General features: G+C 41.8%; 2 protein-coding genes across 2 annotated transcripts; one reads left to right on the top strand and one right to left on the bottom strand.

The window, feature by feature from the left end:
• Positions 1–6,327: 6,327 nt before the first annotated feature.
• LOC146389692 (uncharacterized) lies at positions 6,328–7,737 on the bottom strand. The gene is made up of 2 exons (XM_084923037.1): positions 7,642–7,737; positions 6,328–7,254 (listed from the first exon to the last, which is right to left on the bottom strand). Exons 1-2 carry the CDS (start codon positions 7,657–7,659, stop codon positions 6,346–6,348), a joined length of 927 nt encoding a protein of 308 aa, XP_084779163.1. The 5' UTR covers positions 7,660–7,737; the 3' UTR covers positions 6,328–6,345.
• An 861-nt stretch (positions 7,738–8,598) lies between these two features.
• Positions 8,599–11,457, top strand: LOC146389693 (zinc finger protein 862-like). The gene is made up of 9 exons (XM_084919421.1): positions 8,599–9,007; positions 9,213–9,399; positions 9,506–9,797; positions 9,944–10,063; positions 10,157–10,309; positions 10,449–10,518; positions 10,687–10,840; positions 10,935–11,073; positions 11,170–11,457. Exons 1-9 carry the CDS (start codon positions 8,599–8,601, stop codon positions 11,455–11,457), a joined length of 1,812 nt encoding a protein of 603 aa, XP_084775547.1.
• The last annotated feature ends 12,304 nt before the right edge of the window (positions 11,458–23,761 follow it).

Genomic DNA, 23,761 nt, shown 5'->3' on the forward strand with positions numbered 1-23,761 from the left:
CCAAATTTGCATCACTAGAAGAACAATGCATAATAACATTAGATTATCAAGGCTAGGCAGAGAGGTGTTTTGGTTTTCTGCCTTACAGAGGAAGGAACAGACAGCAGACAAGGTCATGGAGATACAAGGACCCTTTGCAGCAGAGATAGACACAGAGACTGCCAAGACAGCAACTGGGGTCAAGTGTCATGCCGTTTGGGCTCCGGCTAGTCACCTCAAGAGGATGGATCCCATAAGCACACTAATAACCATGAAGGGGTTGGCGGAAATCCAGGAACACCAGACCAAGGAGGTTCGAAGAGGAGCAGAGAATCACCCGACTGGAAGAAACTCGTAGCTGCAGCAAAAAAATAAAGGTTAAAAGCTCCTCGGACAGAGGTTCTAGTCTGAGTACGTGGGAAAGGTACAAGGTAGCACCAAGATGAGGTTGGGGAAAACTGTAGCACCAAAATAAAGCTGTGGGAGAATGATGGGAGTGTCATCTGTAACTACTGTTGTTGTTGTAAATATAGTTTTTCTTGGATCTGAATTGCCCAAGCACAGAGGTCATCCCACATAAGGTCCATCCGTTAAAGGAGGACAGAGGGCCATAGGGGTAAGAAGAAATGGACCTCGCAAAACTGGATTATAAGGTGTAAGTGATCTCTTTAAAAAGAGATCAAAGGGGGAATTGTGAGATTATTATACTATCTTATGCCACGTTAAACCCCTAATTAAAGACTGTGAAATTATTATGTAGTTTTAGTTTGCATTGTTCTCCTGTCATGTTTTTAGTTGTTAGAATCTGATGAGCAATATTTTATTTTATTTTTTGATTTGTTGCTTTTATGTTTTCTACCTGAGGGATTGCCACATTAACGTGGTTAGGGGGTTTGCGTGCTAGACCAGCAGAAGCTTAGTCTTCAGGTGGGACACCCAAGTTGGTCAGGTCATAAGGTGGAGGCCTGATAAAGTGCAATCCAATTAAATGACAAAAACAAAGGAGCTTGCAAAGAAAAGCGTCTGGACCCGAAACTCTGGCTGATTGGGACCCACACCCAGTTTCACACCTTGGCTCAGGCGATTAGAGGATCATCAGGGGGTCCTTTTGTCCCTCTGTGGGGGGATACTCCCACTAGGTTTATATCTGGGACTCTCCACCATTTGACCTTAGAACTGAAGAAGCTTCTCGGATGAGAGGTGAAACGTCTTCAAGTAACTTAAAGAAGTCCAGACGCTTTTCTTTGCAAGCTCCTTTGACTACGATGACCTGGATGACTGAGAACCTTCACAGACAAATGACAAAAACAGTTCTCCAGAGTAGGGGTGCCACGATTAGTTGACTAGTCACTATTACGTCGACTATCAAAGTCGTCAATGACTAATTTAATAGTCGACGCGTCATTTGAAGCTTTGTAAGATCTTGAAAGATGCAGGAATAAGTACTAGGATTTAAGAGTGTAATAGCAGACTGAACGGAATACAGTTACTCATATTTTGTGCTTTAAATACGTAACGCCGGTACATGTATTCCATTACTCCACAACACTGCCCCTAATCCAGAGCACCCCACCCAACCCCCACACCGTTCTTGCTTCCATTGCCACCAGGTGCCCCCTTTACATTTCTGTCTGCCCCCTCATATATGCCTGTCTACAACCGGCCCAGGTACTGTCACTGGGTTCATACTCAAGGAGTGTTCACAAGAAATCATCAGTATCAAACTGTGACAACAAAAAATGTTCATTAAAGCAACCAAGAATGGGATAAGTTTGATGTGAATCTTTAGTAATGGATGGGGGAAGCTCTGTGACAATTTTATCAACAAATAAGGATTTCATCGTCTTCTGGATGTGATACCTTGGCCTCCAGTAACACTATGAGGAATCTTAGAGTCATTTTGACCAGGACTTGTTTTTCAATGGAAATATTAAGCAAATATTTAAGCCTGCTTTCTTCCATTTCTGCAATATATTTAAAATTAAAAATATCCTGTCTGGGAAGGATGCAATGGCTGTTTTTTTTTTTTATCCATGTGTGGATGCACCTGCCCACCTCCCAATAGTGATGGGATTTCCGGCTCTTTTTAGAGAACCGGCTCTTTTGGCTCTGAACCGGCTCTTCAGGTTGTTTTGTTGCTTTAATTAATTTATTACTAACAACACTATAAAATTATGCACAAAAGGAATTACTAATGTAAAAAAAACGTGGTTTTATTTATATATGTTTATATATAAATATATGCGGTGGCCCCTTGAGACAATACACGTACAAATTCCAAAACACATTTCTAGCATTAACTGAACTTCCAAAACAGAGCTACCTAGATCACTGGATCACTTAAAGCACAATTGAAAGCATATGTGTATTGTTTGTGTATTTATACACAAGCACTCATATATATTCAAATAATTTAAAAAAATGTTCATTTACCTGTTACTACCACACACTAAATCCGGTCGTTGATACTTGCTGGCTTGTGTAGCCACTAGGTAACAAAAGCTCAACACTGCGCCCTAGCATCCTGGAGCACTTCTGTTGTGTTTTGTACATGTTTTGGAGTTTTTACGTGCTTCGCAGTTTTTACGTGTTTTGGAGTTTGTACGTGCTTTGTCTCTAGGGGCCACCGTAAATATACTTTTATTTATTCACTCCACATAAAATGTAATAAATAAATCATATAATACAAGAACCAACTATTCACATTTCACCTTTTAACTATTTAAATTTTCAGCTTTTTCCTTTTAAACAAATTTAAAGTGAAACAACACAAAACAACAACCACAACACAATTAAATATAAATTATAATATGAAAACAAAAAGAATCACATTCTCTGTCATATGGACCTGCACGAATAAACTTTCTGAATCCTTTATCATCCGCAACTGAAAATAGTTGTGGATGATTACTATACCTTTCTAATGTGACGTTGTTGTCCCTGGCTCTCTTTCGCTCTCTTTCCCTCCCACTCTGTTCCTGTGCTACTGCGAGTGTAACTACCGCCCCTCCCCCCTCTTCCCAGTGCAAAGCACAAGGCTCGCATCCGGAGTGAAGCGGAAAAAAAGTGCGAGAGAGGGTGAGAGAAACAAAAAAAAACCACGGCTCGCGATAAGGAGCCGGCTCGCATCGTTCACGTCAAAGATCCGGCTCTAAGAGCCATTTCGTTCACGACCGACACATCACTACTACCCAAATACTGTACCTCCCTCCCTCCAACCACACTTCTTTAGGTTTGCCATCAGCCCTGCCTGCCTCATGGACTCCGGGACTGTGACCAACCACTGCACATGATCCACCGAGGTATCACTATGAATGACAACACCATCCAGGTAAGGAACAGCATATGTAGTGTGAGGATGCAGCTATCGCTCCATGAGGTGCTGGAAAATGGCCGGGCTTCAACCAAGGCAAACAGAAGTGTGACGAATTGGTACGAACCATACAGAGTAGAGAAGGACGTTTTTGTCTGTGGACTCTGCACACAAAGGAATCTGCCAGTGGGCGTTGGTTAAATGTAGCATAATAAAAAACCAAGCAGTGCTTATACAGTCCAGGTCAACCCGGGACATGGGATAAGCATCAAACCATGAGACCTTGTTCACTTTGTGACAATCATCACAGAACCGTATAAAACCCTGCGCTCACTTCTTAATTACCTGGAAGCACTTTAAAGACAACCGGCCCCTCTCAACAGCCGGACAGGCTGCGTTTCAAAGTGGTGCTCCGTGAGAGTCGTGCAGACGAGCAGGGGGGAGAACACATCTTCAAACCACTGCTGCAATGCAGGAACATCCACTTTATTGAAATGTGTGAGATGTTAATTACAAAGCATCTTAAACAAACCCTCTGAAAATTTAATGCCCACAGCACTTTTTTGAGAAAAATCAAACATTTTATGACCTTTTGGTCCTTGAAGATCATTTCTGAGTTTTTAATGAGCTGCAGGAACCCTGTTCAGTGTGAGTGGAGAACAGCCAAGTCGCCTCCTCTGATAAACCTTCACATGTACCACTGAAAACTGTTAAATTACTTTGAATCTGAAATCATGGCTCAAACTACTTGTTGTGAGACCATTTTTTTATTTTTCACACCAAACTGTTTAATAGGACAAACTTTACACAGAGTTCATTAAATATAACTAACGCTTTAACATTATCAGGATTTCATAATACAAACTTCAAATCAACAGGAAAACAGCTGCAGAACATGTGGATCAAAATTAATTCATTAAAAAACAACATGTGGACTTCAAGGATACAGTAAATACACTAAAGTGAAAGGAGGAGCCAAAAATAGAGGTTTAATAGAATTTGAAACAACTAAAAGTAGTCACCTGTGATCTTTAAAATGGTCTTGATGTGTGCTGCTGTTTTTAACTTTTAACACTTCTTTAAAATGAATACATTAAAAAAAGAAGTTAATTTTGGAAAAACTAAGAAAGTTCAAATGGAAGAAATTGACTGTTAAGTCTAATTGTTGAATGTTGTCATTGTGGTTCTTAAATTTGAGAGTCTTAGTTCAATCTATAGGTTCAAGACATTCCTTTGTCTCTGACCACCTCTCCAGCCACTCTGTGCTGGGGGAGGTTTTATTGCAGATACATCCTATCTGAAAGATCTGTTTCTTGTGTGGTAAGCTTCCTGCCCTTTGTATGGCTTCACTGTGTTATGCATGGTGAACCAATACAGGAATTGAACCATATATTGGGTGTGGGGGAGATTACCATTTTATGACTAAGAATGTTGTTAGACATAGTTGGAAGTCACGCACAAAGAGAGACACACATTCTCACATGCACACACACACACACACACGTTCTTGCACATGCATATGGGTGCTTACACATACACACTAATAGTGCCTTGTCTTAGAACCATTGGGGGGTTTTACGGTGGGAGGTGCTTGTGTTGTGTTGTATTGTGTAAACTGTAACTGTCATGCCAATAAAAAGGCTACAAGGACAGCTGCTCTTTGAAGGATTTAGGCTTCAAGAGCTGGTTCTTGACCAAAGCTTCCCTCATTAGCGAGTTAAAAAACCGGATGAAGATGATCTGTTATGTCTTGCGTTCTTCATGAGGAATAAGTCTCTAAACTAGCGGGGCATGTGGAAACACAGACCCAACATTGATATATATCCATATCTGTAATTTTGATACAATATCAGTTTGGTAAAAAAAGATATTTCTATAACTTTAATAATACAGTAACAAGTACAACTACTAAACACTACTGTGTCCTAAGGGAACAAAGATTAAAATGTAACAGAGATAACATTTTAGAGAATTAAAATCCCTAAAAGGAAAAATAATAAACTTGATATGCATATCTATACATGCAGGTTCCTAAACGTAACATTCAGGATTATTCACTGCAGGTCCAGAAATCAGAGCTACCTCATCAGACCCAAGTGTGACATCAGCTGACACTCTTTACAGGAGATTCCATCTGAACTCTGTGGAGCCTGATCTCAAGGTTTTTAAGTCTGACCCTGAAACCAGAAGAGGATCTTTCTCTCTCTTCAGATTCATTGTGATCCAGTGATTTCAGTCCTGCATGATCAGGCTGATGTTTGATAATGAAGTGAAGGTTTTTGCACATTGGTAACAGTGAAACAGTTTATGTACAGCGTGGGATCGTTTGTGTTCGGAGTATGAACTGAGATTCCTGAAGCTCTTGTCACACTGGTCACAGCTGAAGTTCACTTCCATGTGTGTACGTTCATGTTTGTTACGATGACCTGATTGTGAGAAGCTTTTGTCACAGTGTCTGCACTTGTATGGTGTCTCTCCTGTGTGGATTCGTTTATGCTTTTTCATTAAGCTCATGTCCAGTGTTGAAGGATGACCCACACTGGTCACAGATGTGCTTTTTGACCCCACTGTGGAAGAGTTCATGTATTTTTAATGTACTTGGTGAGTGGAAGCCTCTCCCACATTCTTTGCAGTAGTTCATTTTGTCTCCAGTGTGTCTACGTTGATGTGGTTTTAGGTCCCGTTGATGATTGGAAGTTTTTCCACAAAGGTCACAGAAAAACGCTTTCCCACCACCACAGTGACGACAGGGTTGAGAAATGGATCCATGTGCGTCGCTCCACTTCTAAACAAAGACATTGTAAGTCAGGGAATTCCTTCAACGTTTTTATCCTGAACGTTGCCTGAAATAAAGAGCATCTCTGCCAACGTCCAATTACATTTTACTGTTTACATTACAACACTCAGCTTACTGAGTGAAAATGACTCTTTTTCCAAAGAGTTCATTCAGTATAACTCCATAAGTTTACTGATCAGACTTTTTCCAAACAATCAGGTTACAATTACAAGCTAAAAAACTAAATACATACCTAACAGTAACTGCACTTGTAGAGTTACTTTCTTGTGTGGATCTGTTGGTGTTTTTTCAGCTGATGTGGAGATTTAAAAGTCTTCTCACACAGGTCACATTTGTAAGGTCTCTCCTCAGTGTGGCTAAACATATGTAGTTGTAACTGTGCACCTGTTGCAAACAGTTTCCCACACTGATCACAGCAGTAAACATCATTTCCAGTGTGAATCCGTAGGTGAATATTTCGGTACTGTTTGTCGCTGAAACTTTTTCCACAAACGTCGCAGCTGTACGCCTTAATTCCAGAGTGGGTAACTAGATGTCTCTGTAAGTGTTCATTTTGAGCAAAAGCTTTACCACACAACTCACAGCTGTGTGCTTTAAATCCACTGTGGATGATTTGGTGTCTTTTTAAGTTTTCAGCCCGGGTAAAAGACTTTCCACACATCTCACAGCTGTAAGGTTTAAATCCACTGTGGATGAGTTGGTGTGCTTTTAAGCTTCCAGCCTGGGTAAAAGACTTTCCACACATCTCACAGCTGTAAGATTTAACTCCACTGTGGATGAGTTGGTGTCTTTTTAAGCTTCCAGCCTGGGTAAAAGACTTTCCACACAAGTCACAGCTGTAAGGTTTAAATCCACTGTGGATGAGTTGGTGTGCTTTTAAGTCCCCAGCCTGGGTAAAAGACTTTCCACACATCTCACAGCTGTAAGGTTTAAATCCACTGTGGATGAGTTGGTGTGTTTTTAAGCTTCCAGCCTGAGTAAAACACTTTCCACACAAGTCACAGCTGTAAGCTGTAAATCCACTGTGAATGAGTTGGTGTGTTTTTAAGTCTCCAGACTGGACAAAATCTTTCCCACACTCATCACAGCTGTAGGTTTTCTCTCCCTTTCTTCTGTGACGTTTGTCGGCCTCCTGAGAGCGCTGACTTCTTGCTCCATGTTGGTCCTGCAGTGACAGAGATACAAACAGAGGCAGTGAGTGAAATGCAGTCGTGGAACAAACTGAAACTCCCTCCATTAGTGGAATCAGACATGTAAAAAAAACCCAAAAAAAACCACATTGTAGGTGTGTTACCACCACCTTCTGTGCTACAATGAGAGTTGTAATGAAAAATACATATTGAAGAAATATTGATCAGCTGAGAAAATCTTTTACTCATAAATGATCTTTGTATTATCTTATAACCTCTGAGTTTTTTGTTCGTGAATGTAGATTGTGAATGTATGGAGGAGCCCAGGATGGAAAAGATAATGCTGCTGTTAACAGGTTTTTAAAAACCAACTAGCTGTGCAAACAATTTCAATAACAGAGTAACTGTGATATTTTTCTTACCTTTTGTGTTGAAGTCATTGTTTCCTCTATAGTGGCTGAGCTGAGTCCAAATGGCTGAAATTGCTCCTCTGCTGCTCCACCAGACTCTTCTCCACCTGTTACTCAGCTAGGACACAAAGAGTAATATGTAATGTAATGTAATGTAATGTAATGTAATATATATATATATATATATATATATATATATACATACATACATACATACACAGGGCTCTAGAGTGCGACCAATTTGGTCGCAAATGCGACCAAATTTCTCCATGGTGCGACTAATAAAAAATACTTGGTCGCACCGGTGCAACCAAGTATTTTCTCGGAAAAAAAAAAAAGTTTCAGCAACCCTGAAAGTCTCCGTGTGTTCAACAACAGACACACATTATGCCCATGTCGTGTTCTAAACCAATCAGAGATACTCAGAGGCGGGGACCTCTGTGATTGGCTGTGGTCCAGATATTCCTTCAGACCTACTTGTGTTTACGTTTGAAAGTGCAGGCAGATAGAGAAGGGTGAGTAGCCCAGGTCAGAAGTGTATGAAGTTGGTATTGAGAAAATATGAAAAGAACAATTGATAACTTTTTCGTTAAGTTAAGGCCTGATCAGTCCAAAATTCTGAGCCAGCGCTCTGACACGGAGCCATCAACCTCTCTGTTTTTGTCAAACACTGGTCCGGAGACGGCATTAGAAAATGAGCCACATACGATCGACTCCCAGCCGGAGTCCACTGAAAGTAAAAGTGAGAGAATGTATAAATTTCGAATCGAGTGGCTTGACCAGTTTCCCTGGCTAAGATACAGCCAAGCTGACAATATGATGCACTGCATTTATTGTCGCGAGTGTGGAAAGACCATGGCCGGCAACACTGCATTTGTCACTGGTGCTAATACGTTTCGACTTGAAACGCTGAAAAAGCATACAGCATCGAGAAGACACATTATATGCCGCGATAAATGCACTGCCAAAATGTCCCCGCTCCCCACTTCCTTTCAGCGGCAGGCAGGAGTAAACAGGTCATCGGAGGAGGCCGAGATGATCATTAAGTTTAACATCGCCTACAATACTGCAAAAGAAGAAGTTCCGTTTAGTAAGTTCAAGTCAGAAATAACTCTTCACAAGAAAAATGGCTTGGACATAAACCCCACATACAGCAATGATGTTGCGTGTGCCCAGTTCATAGGCGTAATCGCTGACACACTGAAAAAAAAGACGTCAGTGGAAATTGCGAACAGTACATACATGGCCTTCCTGATCGATGGAGACACAGACATCGCCACAAAAGAATGCGTCATTGTGTACGCTCGTATCTTGCAAAAAGGAAGACCAGCGAATATACTGATTGGACACATTGAGGTCGAGCATGCCCATGCCCAAGGTAAGCCATGTCATGTCACGTAGCCTATGTATATGATTAATAATATTACGTCGTGTTACTGAATTAACCATATCTAGCATATTCTTATCATTGAAAATTAAACATAGCAATAATACATGAATATAGAAACTCAAACTGAAAAAGACTGCATTGTAAACTCTTGATCTGATAAGTAAATGGTATTTTTTTTTTTTTATTTGTTTAGGAATTTATGCTGCCTCAAAGAAAGCATTTGCTGCTCTTGGGGACCAGTGCAGTAACTGGTTGGATAAAATCATTGCTATGGGGGCTGATGGAGCTGCTGTTAATTTGGGCAGCAAAGGGGGTGTCATAGCCCTTCTGCAGCAGGAGGCAGGTGACCACATTGTGCCCTTCCACTGTATGCCTCACAGGTAAGACTAGAAGACAAGAAATGACTGACACTCTAAAGTCACTGTGTGGGTTAATTTCTTTTATAGAGCAGATATATCTACATTTAAAAGTTTACTATCTTTTCAGATTGGAATTGGCAATGTTGTCAGTTCAGAGGGACATTCCAATGATCAGGCAGTTGTATGACCTTCTCCATTTAATTTGGAAGACGTATCATTTCAGCCCAAAATCAATGAGAGAGCTTAGGGTCATTGGGGCTGACTTGGGAGTAAATGTGCTGGTGCCCAGTGGGGTGAAGGGAACAAGGTGGCTCCCACATGTTTCAAGGGCCCTGGAGACCTTTCTGAAACCAGGGCAGTTCACTACTGTGTACCGCCACATGGACTATTTGGCAGGTTCCTCTTCTAATGCAGACATTGCAGGCTGAGCTACGAAGGTCAGTGCATTATTTCTGAATATTCTTTTTATTTTAGCGAATTACGCAATTGTTATTGACTTTATATTTTTTAAGAATGTAGTTCATCAATGTTCTAGGTGACTAATTTTTATTGTTGTATCATACAGGTTAGGAAATCAATGGAAGATGCCACTTTTGTGGCCTTTTGCCATTTTATTACAGATGTGTTCAGTGGCATTAGTAAGTTTAGCCTCCTACTTCAAAGGAATGATGTCATCTTACCACAGGTAAGTGAGATAAAGTGGGATGTGTAAATATGAACTGTGTTTGTGGTCATCTTCAACTTTTTAAAAAAATACAGCACTGTTATACCCAAACAGGTCGTTTGCAGCCTGGAACAAATGCTGGTGACCACAGAGATAATGGTTGCAAGACCCAAGCCTCATGGAAGACTGTCAGAGTTCCTGAATGATATGAGGCTGCAGAGGAGGCAGCAGGATAAAGAGGGTGAAATGGCAGTCTACAAATTCCAGGTAGGCCTACATATAGCTGTGTCTCATATTTAAACAGAGAACACTATTTATTATTTTATTATTATTTTTTATTTATATTTGCACACATATTTCTAATATCAATATCACAATCTCTATTTATCGTTTATGCAATACACAGACAATAACACTCAAAGGAGATGCATCAACTCTGGCTGAAGATGGTGTTGCTGCAACTAAACTTAAAAAAAGTAATGGATGCAACAATCAAATCCACTGTGAAAAATCTGAAAGCAAGATTCAGCAGTCTCCTAGGCAAGTGTATTAAATACATGTAGATAAGAAATATTTTTATTATTGTTAACAGCATTGTTATATTTTTATTTTCATTTATTAAAATGTATTTGTTCTTACAACAGAGGATAGTGCTTCTGAGTCAGCCACAACCAAAGCTGTCAAATGCTTCAACATTTTCAATCATGATAGCTGGCCAGAGAACAAAGAGGATTTAGTGGACCATGGTGCTGATGACCTTGCTTTTCTCTTGGATCACTTCTCCACAGTCCTGAGAAGGTAGCTGGTGGATTGCTACGATATCATGTGTGCTGGTCATAGATATGTTGTTTATGTGAACACTGATTAGCTGTGTAAACCACATCATTTTCAGAAATGGTGTAAACGCAGAGCTTGCAAAAGAAGAGTTTGTAAGTTTGAAGCTGTTAATTGCCAGGATGTTCAAAGACAAGACCTACCTCAGCCTTTGGGAGCTCATGTTGACCAGAGAGCCGTACTGCTCAGCGTACAAGGTCAGTTTTGGTTGATGTTCTTTCCTAAGATTGTGTGAGTTTTGCTATCTAACACAAATTGGTTCAACAAATCTCTTGAATGTATTTTTCTCTCAGAACATCCTGCATCTTGTACACATTATGCTGGTCCTACCTGTCTCAGCTGCGGTATGTGAAAGAGGGTTCTCTGCACAGAAGAGAATTAAATCAGACACAAGAGCATCCCTTCATTCAGAGACAGTGGATGACCTGATAAGAATCAGTGTGGAGGGGCCAAGTCTGGAAGATTTTGATGCTAGAGAGAGTGTGGCAAGCTGGTTCACCCAAGGCGAAAGATCAAGAAGGCCAAATTACAGGAGCTGGCCATCTGAGGGGCATGTGACTGCAATGGAGGACAATCCATAAGATGTCAAGTTGTTTAGATATTGAAATGTTCAGTTTGAAGCCTTTGACACTTTGAGGAACTTTTTAATTTAGATTTTTTTTTAAATTTAATATATCTTGAGATGTTTTAAATTTGTTTAATGTTGAAATTTCAGCTCATGAAGCACTTTAAGCACAAGCATTTTTAAGTAATCTTTCTTGTAGAACTTTGCTACAAATAAAGAGCTTTGTGTTGAAAGGTTGTTAGTTAATCATTTACAAATCAAAAAAAGGTGAACATGTAAAACTGCGGTGTTAAGTAATGCAGTTAAAAAATTTGGGTACGCCTAACGTTTGTGCTTGTACGCCTAAATTTTGTGCTGGTGCGCCTAAATTTTATTTTTAGGCGCACCAGTGTCCATGGTGCGCCTAATATATATATATATATATATATATATATATATATATATATATATATATATATATACATATATATATATATATCAGCCAAACCCATCTGTTTTCTGATTGGATAGTTAAATTTGTGATTGACATGACATTGGCCAATCAGATGAAAAGAAGAAAAGTAGGGTCAAAATTTGTACTTGTAACTTGCAGAGTTTCACACGTATTTTTTGGCTAAGTCCACAGACAAATCTTTTTTACGCACACACAAATTCTTTACACATATAAATCCTGATTTAGAAGTACAAAACTGATTAACAAGTACAAAATATTTATGACCACAATTTGAGCCCATAATTGTGGGATACATGGGACCACAAAGCGTGCACCGGACCATCCGGACCATGCTTGATATTTGGGGAAATCGACGGCGCATTTGGAGTACGCATTTGGAGTACACTTTGGATTGGGACAGCCGTCGTCGCGTGGTGGTGACGTAATCGCACTCAAAATGCGTCACGAGACGGGGCGTGGCCAAGCGCAAGCGAAAGATGACCGAAAACACGCGAATAACACCCGCTATGGTTCGTACTTGCTGTGCGGTCGGTTGTAATGTTAGATCGCACGGCCGGCAAGGGAATAAGGTTGAAAATGGTTTATCTTTTCATTCTTTCCCCACTTGGACGCAACATAAGGCAGCTCATGTATCGGATGTTACCAAAAGAAGGCGTCTAGTCTGGATAGCAGGTGTGAGACGAGCTAATGTCCAGTTCTCTTCCATCTCCAAATATCTGTTGGTGTGCTCCAGACATTTTCATTCCGGTAAGTTATAGATATGTTCATATCACTCTTTATCCGGTCTTTAAGTCTGACGTCACTAGCCGTGTCTGGGTTCAAACTCCGCTGCAGGTCCATGAATCACACGATCACTGTGGCATCACTGAGAGTTGAAAAACTATCTAAAGTCTTTCATCCGTAATAAAATGATCAGCGTTCTTAATGATCGGCAAAGTGTGTTTCTGGAATATTGTGTTTTTGTTGCTGCAAGTGGTATTTATGCAATTTTTGCAAAGCTATATGTGGAAGTAAACCGTGACCCTGGACAAGCTGATGGCTTAAGATGTAAGTACAACTCCTCCAGTTTCATATGCAAAAAAAAATTATTGCGCTAGCTTACGTGGTTGCAGTTCTACAGGGATTTAGAAATAGTTACACAAAATGCAGCGTGCCCGCTCCAATCGGCTTTAAAGGGTTAAAGAAAACAAAAATATTAAAATCATGATGAACATTTGGAGTGGTGATTTCTATAACTTTGTGTATATAATTTGGCATTTTTTACTGATGTAAGCAAAAAATGAATACATGATATAATTTCATTCAGTTCAAAGGTTTATTTGCAAGATGCACAAACAGACACAATAGAAAGTTACAAATGTATCGTGCATGAAAATGAATTCAGACGTGGTGCAGATGTGTGTCACAAGTTAATCTGGCTATAAGCTATGGCACTTGGCCGGGGGGGTGCTAGTTGACTCGAATCTAGTGGTGTGTGATACTGCATATTTTGGTATAGACCCGATACCAAGTAAATACGGGCCAGTATCGCCAATATTGATACCAATACTTTTCAATAAATAAGGTGGATGCGCCATTTAATTGCTAAATCTCAATTAATTTTCATGACTGTAAGTGTTTTTTGTGATGTTTCCTTTTTTTATTATTAAATAGTGAAAACTAGTGGTGCAAAGGATCACGGTTGATCAATAACCCGAACCGAGCCCACTCCACGGTTCAGCATGCACGTGATCCGAAGATTCGAAAAAAAAGTATGTGTATGGTAGTCAGTCTGTCAAGTGGTAGTTATGGCCAGCGCTAGTGGTCCAAGTGAGGAGCAGAGGAGTTTGCGGTATTTTTTCAGCCCTTTGCTGCCCAATTCGACCGGGCTAAAGCTATTACAAAAGCTATTGGGGTGTTTAGCTGCAGACATGAGGCCGTACTCCATTGTGCAAAACAAGGGGTTTCAACTAAGATGAACGTGCTTGAGCCACGCTATGATATCCCATTGCGCATCCACTTCAGTGATAAAATTGTTCCAAGCATGTAAGAGCACAAGTTTAACATTATGGCTGAACTGTCCCAGGCTTCTTCTGTTGCCCAAACTACAAATGGGTGGACCGCCAGGGCAATGGAAAGCTACGTGACCGCTCATTATATCACAGCGGAGTAGTAGACATAAAGCCCTGTACTGCCCTATATTGCACCTTAATTTGTTTTTATATAAGTGTGTGGATGTCTGTGAAGGTTCTCAGTCATCCAGGTCATTGTAGTCAAAGGAGCTTGCAAAGAAAAGCGTCTGGACTTCTTTAAGTTACTTGAAGACGTTTCACCTCTCATCCGAGAAGCTTCTTCAGTTCTAAGGTCAAATGGTGGAGAGTCCCAGATATAAACCTAGTGGGAGTATCCCCCCACAGAGGGACAAAAGGACCCCCTGATGATCCTCTAATCGCCTGAGCCAAGGTGTGAAACTGGGTGTGGGTCCCAATCAGCCAGAGTTTCGGGTGTGTTCATTGTGAAACCTGGCCCCACCTTATCATGCAAATTCCTGAGGTCAGATGGCCCAGGATGTGAGTGGGCGTTAAGGCGTCTGGGAAGGGATCTCAAAACTGGATTATAGATGGCAGAGAGTTGGTGTCGTAAACCCCCCGCCTCTGTTCAAAGATGGTCGCTCACATCCACCCTGGATCCAGATGAAACCATGGTGTCCTTTGATGTAGTCTCTCTCTTCACTTGCATACCCACCACGGAGGCCGTGGAGACTGTCAGAAAACGACTACAAGAAGACAGCTCCTTGGAGGACAGGACCAACTTCACACCCGATCAGATTTGCACACTGTTAGACCTCTGCCTCACCACTACATATTTCAAATACAACGAAGGCTTTTACAGACAAAAACATGGCTGTGCCATGGGCTCCCCCGTGTCACCTATTGTAGCCAACCTTTACATGGAGGAAGTGGAAAGGAAGGCTCTTGGCTCTTTCAAAGGAAGAGTACCCAGCCACTGGTACAGATATGTGGACGACACCTGGGTCAAAATCAAGACACAAGAAGTGGAATCCTTCACTGCGCACATTAACGCTGTGGATAAAAACATCAAGTTCACCAGGGAAGACACAAAGGACAACTGTTTGCCTTTCCTGGACTGCGCTGTGCACATTGAAGAGAACGGCAAACTCAACATCGAAGTTTACCGGAAGCCCACACACACGGACCAGTACCTCCTCTTTGACTCCCATCACCCTCTGGAACACAAACTTGGAGTAATTAGGACCCTACACCACCGGGCAGAACATGTTCCCTCTAAGCCTGAAGGAAAAAAGAAGGAACACACATGTAAAGGAAGCACTCAAAACGTGCGGCTATCCTAAATGGGCGTTCTTAAAGTCAGCAAAGAGGCACAGAAAAGAAGACCAGACACCATCGAGGGAGGATAAGAAGGACAGACGCAACAACATTGTCATCCCCTATGTAGCCGGTGTATCAGAAAAACTTAGGAGAGTTTTCTCCAAGCATGACATCCCGGTGCATTTCAGACCCAGCAACACGCTCAGACAAAAACTGGTTCACCCGAAAGACAAAACGCCAAAACACAGACTTAACAATGTGGTGTATGCTGTACAGTGCAGCGAGGAATGCCCAGACCTCTACATTGGAGAGACCAAACAGCCACTTCACAAGCGCATGGCACAACACAGAAGAGCCACCTCCACAGGACAGGACTCAGCAGTCCATCTGCATCTTAAGGATAAAGGACACTCTTTCGAGGATGCCAATGTTCACATTTTGGACAGAGAGGACAGATGGTTTGAAAGAGGAGTGAAAGAAGCCATCTATGTCCACTGTGAGCGACCATCTTTGAACAGAGGCGGGAGTTTATGACACCAACTCTCTGCCATCTATAATCCAGTTTTGAGATCCCTTCCCAGATGCCTTAACGCCCACTCACATCCTGGGCCATCTGACCTCAGGAATTCGCATGATAAGGTGGGGCCAGGTTTCACAATGAGCTCACCCGAAACCCTGGCTGATTGGGACCCACACCCAGTTTCACACCTTGGCTCAGGCGATTAGAGGATCATCAGGGGGTCCTTTTGTCCCTCTGTGGGGGGATACTCCCACTAGGTTTATATCTGGGACTCTCCACCATTTGACCTTAGAACTGAAGAAGCTTCTCGGATGAGAGGTGAAACGTCTTCAAGTAACTTAAAGAAGTCCAGACGCTTTTCTTTGCAAGCTCCTTTGACAATAAGTGTGTGGAATGAGTCTTGAGTTGAATGCTTTTTAATAGGCAAATAAATACCTAAATAAGTAAATGGTGAGTCAGATTTTTGTCGTTTTTTTCTTTTTTTGCTGATCCGAAAATTGATCCGATCCATGACTTAAAACCGTGATCGGATCCGAACAGTGAGATTTTTGATCCGTTGCACCACTAGTGAAAACCCAGGACATAATAAGGACAAAGTGTATAATTAAAAAGAAATTGCTTTATTAGTATAGCTGGTCTGTAATGCTGTTGCAGGTGAGATGGACTCACCAGCACCACCCTTAAATGACAGGGGATTTCTAAGAATCGCCCCACAGTTCTTCAGCTGAGACACCTGAGTTAGAAAACACAAACACTCCAGTTGTCTTTACTCGCGAGGGCAGTCACAGAGCGCTCGTCCTCGCAGGAGGCACTCACGGACTCACGCTCTGTCACTGTCTGCGTTCTTTATTTGTACAAGCTTGTTACATGTGTGTACAAAGATAACAAAGTTATTCCAAGAAGTACCTGATGATTAAGTGCCGGCCATTCTGGCTACCGAGGGAATTTACAGCAGTGATTATTACGGCTGTTTACATTCCCCCACAAGCCGACACTGACCAAGCACTCAGGGAACTGTACAGCGCGATCAGCAGTGAGGAAACTGCACACCCAGAGGCGCCGTTTATCACAGCCGGAGACTTTAATAAGGGAAACCTGAAGAAAGTTTCACCAAAACTCCACCAACACATCCATTTCAACACTTGTGGAGACCGGCTACTCGACCACTGCTACACCTCTTTCCGGGATGCGTACAAAGCCCTCCCCTGCGCCCCGTTCGGCCAATCAGATCACCGCTCCATCCTGCTCCTGCCCGCCTACAGGCAGAAGCTGAAACAGGAAGCTCCAACCATGAGGGCGGTGCACCATTGGACGGACCAATCTGAGTCTGCGCTGCGGGACTGTTTTGATCACGCGGACTGGGAAATGTTTCACATGGCTGCTAATGACATCGATGAGTACACAGACTCAGTCTGCAGATTCATCAGGAAATGCGTGGAAGATGTCGTCCCATTCAGAACAGTTAAATCCTTCCCAAATCAAAAACCCTGGATTAATAGCGATGTTCGCGCGACACGGAGCACCGCTTTTGCCTCCGCAAACACATCGGACTACAAACACACACATTACCAACTCCGGAAGACGATCAAAGCAGCCAAACGTGAGTACAGGGACAGGGTGGAGCAACAGTTTGACAACCCCCGGAGTATGTGGCAGGGACTAAACACAATCACAGACTTTAGAGGGAAACCCAGCACACCGCAGACCACGGCCTCTCTGTGTGAGGATCTAAACGTATTCTACGCTAGATTCGACACAGCGAACACCATGAGACTGGACAGTGTGCGCACCGCGGATGACGTCAGTGCGCACACTGTGTCTGAGGAGGATGTGCGGAAGTGCTTCAGGAAGGTGAACGCGCGCAAAGCTACTGGTCCGGACGGGATTCCCGGCCGAGTCCTTAAGTCATGCGCGGCTCAGCTGGCTGGAGTGTTTACACACATCTTCAACCTTTTCCTCTCTCTGCCTGTAGTCCCAGCCTACTTCAAAATGGCCACCATCATCGCTGTACCCAAATCCTCCACCATCTCCTCATTAAACGACTGGCGACCTGTAGCCCTGACCCCCCATCGTAAGCAAATGCTTCGAGAAGCTGGTCAGGGACTTCATCTGCTCTGCACTACCCGACTCACTGGACCCTCTACAGTTCGCATACCGCCACAACAGGTCCACCGATGATGCCATAGCCCTGACACTACATACTGCCCTGTCACACCTGGAGAAGAGAGACACGTATGTGAGAATGCTGTTTGTAGACTACAGCTCAGCATTCAATACCATCGTTCCCTCGAAGCTGGACAGGAAACTGCAGGATCTAGGACTGAGCAGCTCCCTCTGCAGCTGGATCCTTAGCTTCCTGACTGACAGACGCCAAGTGGTCAGGCTGGGCAGCATCACCTCATCCCCCATCACACTGAACACTGGTGCACCACAGGGGTGTGTACTGAGCGCTCTCCTGTACTCACTCTACACCCATGACTGCACGGCCACCAACAACTCCAACATCATTGTGAAGTTTGCGGATGACACTACAGTGGTGGGTCTTATCACCAATGGTGATGAGACGGCCTACAGGGAGGAGGTCAGCGCCCTGACCCACTGGTGTCAAGACAACCATCTCACCCTCAACGTCGCAAAGACAAAGGAGTTGATAGTGGACTTCCGGAGGTGCAGAGAAGTACACACCCCCATCACCATCAACGGTGCTGCTGTGGAGAGAGTGAGCAGCTTCCGCTTCCTTGGTGTACATCTGGCTGAGGATTTTACGTGGTCAGTACACATAAACAAAACAGTGAAGAAGGCGCAGCAGCGCCTCTTCTTTCTCAGGAGACTGAAAAGATTTGGCATGAGCCCCCACATCCTCGGGACCTTCTATTGCTGTGCCATTGAGAGGATCCTGACTGGATGCATCACCACCTGGTACGGCAACAGCACCGCTTACAACCGCAAAGCTCTCCAGAGAGTAGTGCGGTGCTCTGAACGGATAATTGGATGTGAGCTTCCCTCCCTCCAGGACATCTACAGGAAGCGGTGCCTGAGGAAGGAGGGGAAGATCATCAAGGACTGCAGTCACCCCAGCCGTAAACTGTTCAGACTACTTCCATCAGGAAGGAGGTTCTGCAGCATCCGGTCCTGTACCAGCAGACTGAGAGACAGCTTTTTCCACCAGGCCATCAGACTGCTGAACACTTCATAGACACCTCACCTCCACTACTGGAACTTCAACATTATGCACTACATACTGTACATTAATGCCACTGTTTTGCACAATATCCAACTACAAACCTCTGTATATTTTATATATTTAATTTTATTGCTTACTCTATTTAATTTGTAAAATATGTATACACACACACACGTAGAAAAACATATTTAGTATACACATCCAGTAATGCATATACTATTATATATTGTACATATATTTATTAGTCTCAGATTTAGCCATTCTTATATTTTGCTTGTTTTATATGTTATTGTATTTTTGCACAACTCTGCTGCTTGTGAAGCTCGCACACAAGAATTTCACTCGCATGTACTGTACCAGTGTACCTGCACATGTGATGTGACAATAAAAGTGAATTGATTTGATTTTAATATTACTCTTATTATTCTTTCTGGGTCACAAAATAAACTATTAACATATTTTCAGGCGAGAATGTAGCTGTGTAAACATCAAATATCTGCTCAGTTTATCAAGACACCACATATTTTCAAAAGCGCTCCGACGTTTTCGAGACGTCTGTTACCCACCAGCTCGATAGCTAACCGGGGTTCAAGGCTCACTAGAGCCGGTGAGAACAGCGGACTCCTGGCAAATCGTTTTTAAACCCACCGCAGTCTTTCGCTACTCAGGTTAAACATGATACATAAGTCACTTAGATAACTGTTATTAATGTTAATAACAGATAAATGTTATTGTTTGGCTTTTTTCAATATTTTATTTGTTCCTGAGTAAATCGGTTTGGCTGAGACTAAAGTTATAGTTTTTACACAGCTGAATAAACGTCAAGCAGACAACTGATTATCAGAATTGTGAGATGCTTGAGAATATACTCCGGTGTCCTGTTATATTTTAGATAGCAAGGAGTTTATTAAACTTCACCGAAACAATCTGCAATGTCATTAAAATTTAATAAACTATCATCTTGTCTTTATTTTTAGTTAGCACATACCCTAAACACTTAAAGCTGTAAGCTAATGATAGTTATATAAGAGCAGATGCATGCTGGTGCAATAAGCTGTACGTTTTACGTCCAATGGATGCATGATCTGATTAGTCGACTAATCGCAAAAATAATTGGTAACTAGTCGACTATCAAAATAATCGTTTGTGGCAGCTCTATCCGATACCAATACTGATATCATAAATTTGGATATCTGCCGATACTGATATGAATCCGATATAGTGTATTCTATAATCAATAAAACTGATTTTTTTTTTTTAAATCTTGCTGCCGGAGTAGGAGTAGGTTCAGCCGGATGGTTCCCCGGGCTCAGTCGGGCGAAGGGGGTAAGTGGTGGGGTGTGTTCAGAGCCCTGCATGAAAACAAGGACACTAACCATGGTGGACCAAGCTCAGGTAAGATTTTTTAGGTTGTAAGGATACAGTCATGTGCAGTGTTGGGTAAGTTACTTTAAATTAGTAACTTAGTTACATTACTTGTTACTTCTATCAAAAGTAACTCAGTTACTTCAAGTTACTCATTACTTTCAAAGTAACTAGTTACTATGGAAAGTAACTTTGGTTTTACTCAGAATTCTCTTGTTAATGTGTTGCTTCTGTAACTGGATACCCAGCAAGACTGCCAGTCTTCTAGCTTGCTTACTTGCCACAAGTGCACTGTGCCACCTACCAATAGAAAGGAAAAAATTATGTGCATTTTTCTACGATAGAAATCCCACGCCTGGACCGTTGTTGACCGCCGCCATGATTCTAGCCTATGTCACAGCGTCATGTTTTTACATACAACACAAAAACTGCAGTCGTGGTGCTTTCGATTGTATAAAACCAGAAATTCTGCCTTCCGAATAGGAAGATGTAGGTAACACCAGACTCCAGAGGAGCTGCATACAGGGCTGGGCTGGGACACTGGGACAGACCCGGGCATTTTGACTACAGACTGTCATAAAGCCTTTGAATGAAAAGAAACGCTGATGTACACAGTTCTGATGGTATATATGCATAAATAGATATTTTAAATGAGAATAAGTCTTACACGCCCCTCTGCAGCTTCTCTCCTCCTGCTACCCCCCCCCAAAAACCCATCACCATAGAGACTGTGTCAGCTTCCAAAAAGACAAAAAACAAACTAAAAACCAGCAACAAACAACTTAAACATAAACAATTACAAAGAAAGAACAATACAGTATCCACATCTGAACCAAAGAGTAAAACAGTGAAATGTGGATTATTAAATATTAGGTCTCTCTCCTCCAAGTCTCTGTTAGTACATGACTTAATAATTGATCAACAAATCGATTTACTCTGCCTTACAGAAACCTGGTTGCAGCAGGATGATTATGTTAGTTTAAATGAATCAACACCCCCGAGTCATTCTAACTACCAGAAATCTCGAAGCACAGGCCGAGGGGGTGGTGTGGCAGCAATTTTTCACACCAGCCTATTAATTAATGAAAGACCAAGACAGACTTTTAATTCATTTGAAAGCCTGATGCTTAACATTGTCCACCCCAGCTGTGAAACTCAGAAACCAGTCTTACTTGTTATCATCTATCGTCCACCTGGGCCTTACACAGAGTTTCTGTCTGATTTCTCAGACTTTATATCTAATTTAGTTCTGAGCTCAGATAAAATAATTATTGTGGGTGATTTTAACATCCATGTAGATGCTAAAAATGACAGCCTCAACATGGCATTTAATCTGTTATTAGACTCAATTGGTTTCTCTCAAAATGTAAAAGAACCCACCCACCACTTTAATCACACTCTAGATCTTGTTTTAACATATGGCATAGAAACTGAACATTTAACAGTGTTTCCTGAAAACCCTCTCCTGTCTGATCATTTCCTGATAACATTTACATTTACAATAATTGATTACACAGCGGTGGAGAGTAGACTTTATCACTGTAGACGTCTTTCTGAAAGCGCTGTAACTAAGTTTAAGAATATAATCCACCCACTGTTATCATCTTCAAAGCCCTGTACCAACACAGAGCAGAGCAGCTATCTGAACGCTACTCCAACAGAGGTCGATTATCTTGTTAAGAATTTCACCTCCTCACTACGTACGACTCTGGATACTGTAGCTCCAGTGAAAACTAAGGTCTCTAATCAGAAGTACCTGACTCCGTGGCATAATTCTCAAACACGTAGCCTAAAGCAGATGACTCGTAATCTGGAGAGGAAATGGCGTGTCACAAATTTAGAGGATCATCATTTAGCCTGGAGAAATAGTTTGCTGCTTTATAAGAAAGCCCTCCGCAAAGCCAGAACATCTTACTATTCGTCACTGATTGAAGAAAATAAGAACCCCAGGTTTCTCTTCAGCACTGTAGCCAGGCTGACAAAAAGTCAGAGCTCTTTTGAGCTTTAACCTTAACTAGTAATGACTTCATGAACTTCTTCACAAATAAAATATTTATCATTAGAGAAAAAATTACCAATAATCATCCCACAGATGTAATATTATCTACAGCTACTCTTAGTACCATTGATGTTAAGTTAGACTCTTTTTCTCCAGTTGATCTTTCTGAGTTAACTTCAATAATTACTTCCTCCAAACCATCAACGTGTCTTTTAGACCCCATTCCTACAAAACTGCTCAAAGAAGTCCTGCCATTAATTAATTCTTCGATCTTAAATATGATCAACCTATCTCTAATAATCGGCTATGTACCACAGGCCTTCAAGCTGGCTGTAGTTAAACCTTTACTCAAAAAGCCATCTCTAGACCCAGCAGTCTTAGCTAATTATAGGCCAATCTCCAACCTTCCTTTCATATCAAAAATCCTTGAAATAGTAGTTGTCAAACAGCTAACTGATCATCTGCAGAGGAATGGTTTATTTGAAGAGTTTCAGTCAGGTTTCAGAGCTCATCACAGCACAGAAACAGCTTTAGTGAAGGTTACAAATGATCTTCTTATGGCCTCTGACAGTGGACTCATCTCTGTGCTTGTCCTGCTAGACCTCAGTGCAGCGTTCGATACTGTTGACCATAATATCCTATTAGAGCGATTAGAACATGCTGTAGGTATTACAGGTACTGCACTGCAATGGTTTGTATCATATCTATCTAATAGACTCCAATTTGTACATGTAAATGGAGAGTCCTCTTCACACACTGAGGTTAATTATGGAGTTCCACAGGGTTCAGTGCTAGGACCAATTCTGTTTACATTATACATGCTTCCCTTAGGCAGCATCATTAGAAGACATAGCATACATTTTCACTGCTATGCAGATGACACCCAGCTCTATCTGTCCATGAAGCCAGATAACACACACCAATTAGTTAAACTGCAGGAATGTCTTAAAGACATAAAGACCTGGATGGCCGCTAACTTTCTGCTTCTTAATTCAGATAAAACTGAGGTTATTGTACTCGGCCCTGAAAAGCTTAGAAATATGGTATCTAACCAGATTCTTACCCTGGATGACATTACCTTGGCCTCCAGTAACGCTGTGAGGAACCTTTGAGTCATTTTTGACCAGGATATGTCCTTCAACGCACATATTAAACAAATATGTAAGACTGCGTTCTTCCATTTGCGCAACATCTCTAAAATTAGAAATATCCTGTCTCAGAGTGACGCTGAAAAACTAGTTCATGCTTTTATTACTTCCAGGCTGGACGACTGTAATTCATTATTATCAGGATGTCCTAAAAACTCCCTGAAAAGCCTTCAGCTAATCCAAAATGCTGCAGCAAGAGTACTGACAGGGACTAGAAAGAGAGAGCATATTTCTCCTGTTTTGGCTTCCCTTCATTGGCTTCCTGTTAAATCCAGAATTGAATTCAAAATCCTGCTCCTCACATACAAGGTCTTAAACAAT

The sequence above is a fragment of the Perissodus microlepis genome, chromosome 3, assembly GCF_051167445.1.
Source record: "Perissodus microlepis isolate ML-2025 ecotype Zambia chromosome 3, ASM5116744v1, whole genome shotgun sequence".
Lineage (NCBI taxonomy): Eukaryota > Metazoa > Chordata > Actinopteri > Cichliformes > Cichlidae > Perissodus > Perissodus microlepis.

Excerpts from the sequence above, each read along its gene's own strand:
- LOC146389693 (XM_084919421.1), top strand. The coding sequence starts at position 8,599 with ATGTCCCCGCTCCCCACTTCCTTTCAGCGGCAGGCAGGAGTAAACAGG. Across the intron at positions 9,400-9,505 it reads TTCCACTGTATGCCTCACAG|ATTGGAATTGGCAATGTTGT; the intron begins GTAAGACTAGAA and ends CTATCTTTTCAG. Across the intron at positions 10,310-10,448 it reads TGGCAGTCTACAAATTCCAG|ACAATAACACTCAAAGGAGA; the intron begins GTAGGCCTACAT and ends TGCAATACACAG.